An 8,445-nucleotide genomic window follows, 5' to 3' on the forward strand; every position below is an offset into this window, starting at 1 on the left:
CAATAATAGATACTTATACACCAGTTTATATGTATAGATTATAGACCGGTTAGGAGGTCTATACAGGATATATAGACCGAGTAAAAGACCGAGGTCCCCCGAGGTCTTTTACGAGGTCTATATATCCTGTATAGACCAACTATGAGGTCTATAATCTATTTATCGTGTTCTCCACGCAATAGTTTCTCTTCATATACGACATATCCTTGTAATTCTAGTATTATACTATAGCCTATACCGCATTGTACTGCATTGAAAGTCAAGATCATTGTTTAAACTAGGATCAGCATCGGTAGCACAGTGGCTGGGTGGTAAGGAAGAGTGACTGAGATTCACAAGGTTGTGGGTTCAAATCCCATCTTGTGTATTTCTGCTTTCTTCAAAAATTTCTTTTTCTAAGTTGGAGAGAAAATTTCTAAGTCCAAGAAGTTCTAAGGAGTCAAATATAAGTAGTCAAATATATCATATATCATGTATTTGACAAATACGCGATATATTTGACCGCTTAGGTATCAGGGAAATTAGTGGGGTCAAATACTAAGAAGGCGATAAACCAGTTTATATACCAGTTTATATTCTCGTCATCGAAGTACCTGTTAAATGCAAAATACAAGTCTGGAGTGGTGTGTGGGGAGAGATGGGAGTTTGTATACAAGCTCAGTATAACGAGATATATACACCCCTACATGGTTACTTCCCCTTGTCTAACCCCCCAAGACGAAAATTAATGATAGTAGCCGACTGGCCGAAATTGTGTATATATCTCTATATACACTCGTTTCCTTATAGGGTACCTCACTTCAAACTCTCCAACTACGGTCTCTTCGCTGCATACGTTCACTTCACTTCCAAAAAAACCAAATAGTATTAGATATAAATGGAATGCACCAAATTTTCGGGCCTGGCCCATCTTCAGGGTGAAAAAAAACCCCATTCAACCCATTCAACTCGGTTCCTTGTTATAATTACTTGAAGTATTATTATTAGGTATTAGTCATACCTAGTATCTGTGCTGCGAAGACAGTGCCACTTCCCGCAGGGCACTGACCTGTCAACGGCCAGTTCTCGTCTGTCAAGATCGAGAATATTAATTTTTCATATGTGGCACTGGCAGGTCACGGTTCGAAGCTCTGTACATTACTCAATCCAATCACACACAGTATTCAAGTCTGTCAGGCTTTCCGGGAAGGGCTTTCCCGACATTGCGTTTAGAGAGCGCTCCACTTCGGGTTCTTGTTGTGCTTGAAGTTGCACGAGTATGAATGGCGGCCAAAATTACAATTATTAGTCTGGCGTGTCTGCAGTGATTGCCCCCACTTGTGTGGAGTCTGAACTAACCGTTAGACTTGCATGGTGTTGCTATCTCGCTTGCACGGCAGAGTGTGGACTGGCTTTAGACGGGAGTCGAATGCATTAATGTAAGTTTCTGAACTCTCTTCTACCAAAGGACGGTTTGCTCCTGTCCTTTAGAATATTCACCTGATGTGGGTTTTGTTTATGAATGCTGTGTTGGTAGCAATCCGCGCGACTTGCAGCCGCATTTCATGGCCGCCAAAAACACCACACGGTGTCCACTTCTAAACTAAATTAAAAACTCTGCACGCAGTTCTCTGTCAATGTGATCTGTACATCATTGGCTTCATTCAGACTTGATAGAACGCGTGGTCTTCGGTATGTACAGTCATGTGCAATGAAGAGCGTTAGATCAATTTCATTTGCACCACAATACTAAGAGTACAGATCCATTGATGATACTGTACCATTCTCGAAATCATGACAACCTTAGCCTTAGGCCTGTTGTTTCGTATTCCAGTCCTTGTGATTGACGTCGTGAACGGAGTGCCGCAAAGCGAAGATGAAAAGAGGCAGGAGGAATTTACTAAAGGGAAAACAAATAATTCTGGAGGCTCATTGCAAGGCCGCGTGCACATTTCTAAAAATGTCAATCTTCGTTGCAGCAATCAGGCTTCATTCTAGAGCCTTACAACTGAGCGTTCATTAAACGTGCACATTCCTACCCAGCTTTTATCGTCAATAATATTCTGCGGCGGTGTTGCTGGCGGTCAATCTGCTCGTGCCTCTAGCTCTGTGTTCTGTTTTCACTCCCAAATCACACGACTGCCGCGCTGTAGCACACTGTATGTATAAACTATAATTATGACTGTTGTTCGTTGACAGCATGTAACAAGGCCGGTGGGCACCGTGTTCGAAAACACAGTGACCTTTCTACAACCATCCACGGTTGGTAGAGCTAGGGTCCCGGTCGGTTGCGACCATCTGAACCGTGTGGGTGTTAGACCCGGTTCTGACTCTCTCTATTCTAGGGGAGTTGTTTCAGACGTCTCGTACCGTCAGTCTTGACTCTTGTATTCTGTGATCGCTCCTGGATGTCTTCTTCATGCTCATAAACTTAGTAGCAACTTGTATTTGTATTCTGAGTTGTTTTTCTTTCTTTTTTAACTCTTTTTCTCTTTCTTCCAACTTCTGCCCATGGCGTGCCTCTTTCAGCTCGTCAGCTGACAACAGTCACTATTCTCACTAATACCACAATGTACGATCATCGTCATTTAGTTTGTACAATGTCAATGGCCATGTACATGCCATGTTGCTGGCAGTCAATCTGTTCGTGCCTCCGTGTTCTGTTTTCACCCCCAAATCATACGGGTGCTGCCCTGCACATGTATTTGTTGCTGTCAGTCAATCTGTTCTTGCCTCCATGTTCTGTTCTCACCCCCAATGGCCCGAATCATACGAGTGCTGCACTGTAGTGTAGTACGCTGTATTTGTTTCCATTTATGGACCGGTGGATTCTGCTCGAAAAGGTGGCAGATTCTGCTCGAAAAGCAGTGAAATTGACAGAACCACACAAACCTTATGGCGGGCAATTCCTCGAATTCTGCTCCATTTTTTTATCCACATACCAGAAAAAATACCGAATTCTGCCTGTCGTTTTCTCACGGCAGAATCCGCCGGACTTTCCACTGCAGTAGCTGATTTGTGGGCAAGTTTTCATTTTGATTTCAACGTCGAGTATCATCCCTAGTATCTTTGGTGTTCTTCCTTCTTTCCATGTCGTATTGTTTGAATAAGCCTGTTTTGAGAGCTGATTTGTGAGTAATGATGGATGCCCGTATTTGAGGGGTGCAGTGAAACCTGTCTAAGACGAACGCTCAAGGGACCTCCTTATCCAGGGTCATTTGACTGGAAATAGCATCCCTTTGTCCCGGTTTCTGTGGTCTTTCAGGACAGGTGGTCGCCTTATCCAAGTGGTCGCCGTTGACAGGTTTTACTGTAATTATAATTTTTTTTTAATGGCCACCCACATCATTATATTGGCGCTGCATCTGCCGCTAGTATGTTCTGGCCACTAGGATGCTCCTGGTATTAGCGGCCGTCGTGAGTTCCCTCGCGAACGGAGGCGAAAATTGTTCTATTTTTCTTCGCTTTTAAATGTAGGTACCACCAGGATGTCAGATAACCACACTGACCGGATCCTGCAGAAATGGTACACAAACCTCCGTCAGATGAGAGTGACAAAGAATCTGCTCGAAGCATTGTGCGGCAAACAGGTGATTGACGACGACGACAAAGGAAACATATTGAAGACTGAAGCAGGCCATGACAGACCCGAACTGGCAAAGGTAGAAGCAATCACTGTACATGTGCATGACTGTACTTATAATAATTATTGCACTCCATAAAAGCTCAGGAAATAAATTTCAGTGAGCAGAAACACGCACTCCAATCTAATACACAAATGAACACTCTATGGGATTTACATATTGGTATGAACCTCCTATGTTTCAGGGTACCCTGTAAGAAGGCCTTGGGCCTGTGGGGATTGCCCTATCAAAATTTCAGATAGTAATAGATAAAGTTTTCGGGAAGACCGCCACAACACAAATTCCCGCTGGTATTCCTTTAAACGAAAATAATCTTCGACGTTTCTGTCTAGCACCATCATCTACTGTATTCAGGAACGGATTCTGAACCCACTTTTACTAGTAAAAACAAACTATTTTTCGCCAATAAGTGCAGGGAAGAACAGTCCTCGGGTCCCTCATACATGCAGGTAATGCTCAGACAATTTCCGCGAATACTTCCGATGTCATTTTCGCCAGGTGAAAATACAGGCGGAACAGAAACGGAACAAGGACAAGGAATTCTACACAGATGAGCGTTTTTGAACACGAAACTCGGAGTAACGAGAAAACCTTTTGGTCTCTGTTGTTCTGCCTTGTGAAGTACGCTCTGCCCTTGTTAAACATGGGCATATTTGTGCAATCATGATAATGTATTTATGGATTTTCCACGGGCTTCACGGATTGGCTCAGATGCATGCTAAGCTTTTCGCTAGCCAGGTCTGCTATTCGCTGTGTCCGTGGATCACGCTCAATTCGCCGCCGTCACTTTGACCATGCCTCTGTCGACCTGGTCCGAGCAGAGGCACAGCTGGTGGTCAGCTAGACAGTTGTCATCATGTTTAATTTCTTTAGTTCTCAATCTATCATTTTCATGCCAGGCGTGAGCCAGCCCCTGGCTTAACAAAATGGGTGCTCCTTTTTAGTTTAGTTTTCTTCCTTTTAGTTTAGTTTTTCTTCTCTTCTTCTTTTTATTTTGCTTTGCCCGTACAAGAGGCCGAGGCTTACTTCTCCTGTTCAAAAAAAAATGTATAAACACTTACGCCCTTGGCAACACACGCAACCAGTATGTGTACTGCAGTAAACTATTGTTGTTGTAATGAGCTTATTACAGTACTACTAGTACTACTGTAGTAATACTAGTATCATTATGATACATCATTACATGTACACAAGGCAGAAACCTTGCGTGTGTTGACCAAGGGCGTAGGTGTTTATACATCCGTATTTTCTGTAACGTCTTCGCATGCCTGGCCCAAAGATATACTGTACATGTACCGGTACTAGTAGACGATTTTTTCGCTACCTCAAACTGCCTATGCATGTATACATGTCTGAAATGTACATACACCATTCGCACAACTCGCTCTACTCGAAAAGTTTGCTTTCATAACAAACTCAGTCTCGCTACATCCAGTACTTATTGCGATGATTCTCATACCTTCCACTAAACCAGGGAGTCGTACACCTCCCTTCACTAACTAACCACTAGCCAGCGTCACTGAACCTGCAACACGTACCACAACATGAACAGTCTTCGGGTCGGTTACCATGGCTACACCACGTTCTAGTCCAATAATGGTGTTGGTTGACAGCACATAACAAGGACCTTAGGTGGAGCCTGGAGGACACCAAGTTCGGAAACAGTGACCTTTCTACATCCATCCACTGTTGGTAGAGCCCTCCACCTTGCTACATGCTGTAAACCAACAACATGAACAAACAAGGTTTATCTATTTGTCCAATCATGTACAATTTCAAATTTTTCACCCAGGATGGCATCATTTGGGAGGGTATCGTTCTCTTCACTGTTGGAGTTTGCAATCATGTAGATCATGTAGATCATGTAGATGACGCGACGCACCTGACCTTGAATGTGATGAGACTGATACCAGCACACTAGCCTTACAAGATGGGCCTGCTCTTCTGGCCCTCTCCTCTGTTCTAACCCACCGTACCGGTACCTGTTGAAGGACAATATTATTGTCCTACTATAATATTATAGACCCGTACAAAGCACCACACATTTTGTGCCTCAGAGATACAATGTGTCATTGTAGAACGAGTGCCTGCGAACTGTGCTCTCGTCCTTGCAAATCACAGGCTGATGCACTGCTGGAATTGGTAAAGGGTCGTGGAAGTACATCGTTCTACGCCTTCCGCGATGCCCTTGGGGAGTCCACAATAAAGCATAACCGGTCGCTTGCTGATCTGCTCACAGCGCAAGCAGAAGAATGTAAGTAACGTTGGTAGAAAATTCGAATCAGGGTATCTGTGCACGCTGCTATCCACACTTCAAATGCTGCATAATAGTCACCAACGCCGACCTAGGGTCTCGGCATTAGCGCTATCCAGCGCACTATGGACGGGATTACGAAACATATGTACATATAAATAGATAAGTGAGGGGGAGAGAGCTGATTGTGCATTTATAGGGTGTACGTGGAGCCCAAGACCCTCCAGCCTGACATTCTAAGAACGCCACAGCCTAGAGCTAAGAACGGCGGTGTTGGTTTTCTGGCAGCTTATGGGATACATATGATCCAGGACGGATTGTTTCTAAGAACGTGCTATATCTTAAGAACGCAGCCAGATTGCTGACAAAGTAAGAACGTCCCAGGCTAATCTCTTGGAAACAACGTTTTTGGGCGCTCGGCGCTACTGTATGGCCAGAGCCTATGGCATAACGGGAAAACTCCTCTTCGTCTGTTTGATTTTCACTTCGCGTACGTCTAGTCTCCTCCATGGCTCTCCACATGCTCCATTATTTCTAAAAAGAACTCCTCGTAAAAATCATCGTTACGGATTTTGTGTAACAGCCTCAGGTGCAACGTTGAACATGCTAACGTTACATCACCTGCCAATTTACCTGACTACATTGCTACATAAAGACTTCATGTAGCAATGGCATTACATGCATTCAGTCAGGTAAATGTAGCATTAGTGCTAAAGGTGTTACCTGTCTACAAAATCACAAAGTCATGCGCCGGTACTATACATTGCTTTGCACCTCATGGCTTTAGCCGATTGTTCCCAAAAGCCTGAGATTTCCTGACATTATCCACTATGAAACTCGTTATGCCGCTCAAACCACACATAATCCTCGTCTTGTTCCTTCTAATGCTCCATAATGCGCTCATGCTCGAATAGTCTCATAATGCCGATTATAATGCCGGCATAATCCGCTGGACCAGGGGGTGTTGGCCGTTGCGCTGGTCACAATAGCCAATTGAGTCATCTTTCCAAGATTCCTTTTGAGTCTCTCTCCCCTCTCCGGGGGAGACCCACGTGACCAGTTTTGGGAGTGAGCAAGTACAAGTGTGTGTGTGCGTGCGTGTGCATGGTGTGCGTGCATTTGTGTGTGTGTGTGTACATGTGTGTATATGTGTGTGCGCGTGTGTGTGTGTGTGTGTGTGTGTTTGTGTGTGTGTGTGTGTGTGTGTGTGTGTGTGTGCATGTGTGCATGTGTGTACACATGTGTGTGTGTGTGTACATGTGTGTGTGTGTGTGTGTGTGTGTGTGTGTGTGTGTGTGTGTGTGCATGCGTGTGTTTTGTGCATGTGCGCGGCTGTCCGTGTGTTCCTGTGTGTGTGTGTGTGGAGGGGGGAGAGATCTGTGATTCTGTGAGAGTTTGTAACAAAAGTCATGCACATACATATACATGCATTTCTGCGTACCTCCCTGTCACTACAGGTGTGCCTCGGGGTGCTTCGATGCCACAGCCTCCCAGTACGCTGACATTGGGAAGTGCCTGCAGGTAATGATGCCCGGTAATTGACTTGATAAGCGTACACACTCATCAAACTTCTTTCCTGTCCTTTTCTGCTGTTTAAAAAAATGTCATTCCAGAGACAGAATACACAATACTACCCCCCCCCCCCCCACCCTCTCCGCTTCATCTACACACTCTTATGTCTGGTATCTGCCATTGCATGCAACCATTTCTTCCTGCTGTAGAATCCCCCAAGGGCGATGCAGCGACGGCCACCCCCAACCGGGAACAAGTATCAAGGAAGCCATTGAAGCGCACCGAGACATCATCTGCAGTGAGCTGAACGTGTCAGGTGATTTGCTTTCTCATCTTCTCCAAGACAAGGTATTCGGCGAGGAACAAAAGCAGCATATTCTCTATCACGAAGCTGGCCACACCAGAAAGCCGGAGGATCAGGTGAGTGAATATAAATCATGCGTTTGAAACATTTCCTGGGCAAGAGTGTTGCACTGGATGATATCTGCATGAACTGCAGCTGTGATTTATTCCCGTAGCTATTCCGTAGCTATTCCCGTAGCTATGCAAAAGACCCCGTGGCCATCCGCCATTGCGGTGGATAGATACGATTCGGATCGACCTGAAGGCAGCGGATCTCTCCGTGGAGAGCGCTTTCCAAGCTGCAGGAGATAGACTAACTTGGCTTGACACTGTTGACAGATGCGTCGACTCTGCTCCTGTCTAACAGGTTCAGGGAAGATGCGAGCTGTGTTTATTATTATTATTATGCAAAAGACGTTACTTCAGTAACGTCTGATGCTAGCCAGGGTCCACACAGCTCTAATTCCGCGTGTGTTTGTGTGTTGTGCCGTGGGCATGCCTGGCGCTATCCCTTACCTGTCCCATACCGTACCATCAAAGACAGCTGGCCACAATATTCAAATCGGGCTTTCAAATGCAAGATCATACGCGAAGCAACTTGGAAGAATGAGTATGTATGCGAAGTGTATCGGGGGAATGCATGCAGGGCGATAGTGCGGGTTCGAATCCTAGGTTATGTCTTGAAAAAAAAGATAGGAGAAATGAAAAAAATTA

At 44.9% G+C, this 8,445-nt stretch overlaps 1 protein-coding gene across 1 annotated transcript; it reads left to right on the forward strand.

Moving 5' to 3' along the window:
- Positions 1-1,212: 1,212 nt before the first annotated feature.
- Positions 1,213-7,836, forward strand: LOC135829328 (uncharacterized). Its single transcript, XM_065341734.1, has 5 exons — positions 1,213-1,418; positions 3,457-3,641; positions 5,745-5,877; positions 7,335-7,398; positions 7,599-7,836. The coding sequence occupies exons 2-5, from the start codon at positions 3,468-3,470 to the stop codon at positions 7,834-7,836; spliced, it is 609 nt and encodes a 202-aa protein (XP_065197806.1). The 5' UTR covers positions 1,213-1,418; positions 3,457-3,467.
- Positions 7,837-8,445: the final 609 nt, after the last annotated feature.

The sequence above is a fragment of the Sycon ciliatum genome, chromosome 13 (genome assembly GCF_964019385.1).
Source record: "Sycon ciliatum chromosome 13, ocSycCili1.1, whole genome shotgun sequence".
In the NCBI taxonomy this organism is placed as follows: Eukaryota; Metazoa; Porifera; class Calcarea; order Leucosolenida; family Sycettidae; genus Sycon; species Sycon ciliatum.

Excerpts from the sequence above, each read along its gene's own strand:
- LOC135829328 (XM_065341734.1), top strand. The coding sequence starts at position 3,468 with ATGTCAGATAACCACACTGACCGGATCCTGCAGAAATGGTACACAAAC. Across the intron at positions 3,642-5,744 it reads ACAGACCCGAACTGGCAAAG|GCTGATGCACTGCTGGAATT; the intron begins GTAGAAGCAATC and ends TGCAAATCACAG. Across the intron at positions 5,878-7,334 it reads CACAGCGCAAGCAGAAGAAT|GTGTGCCTCGGGGTGCTTCG; the intron begins GTAAGTAACGTT and ends CTGTCACTACAG.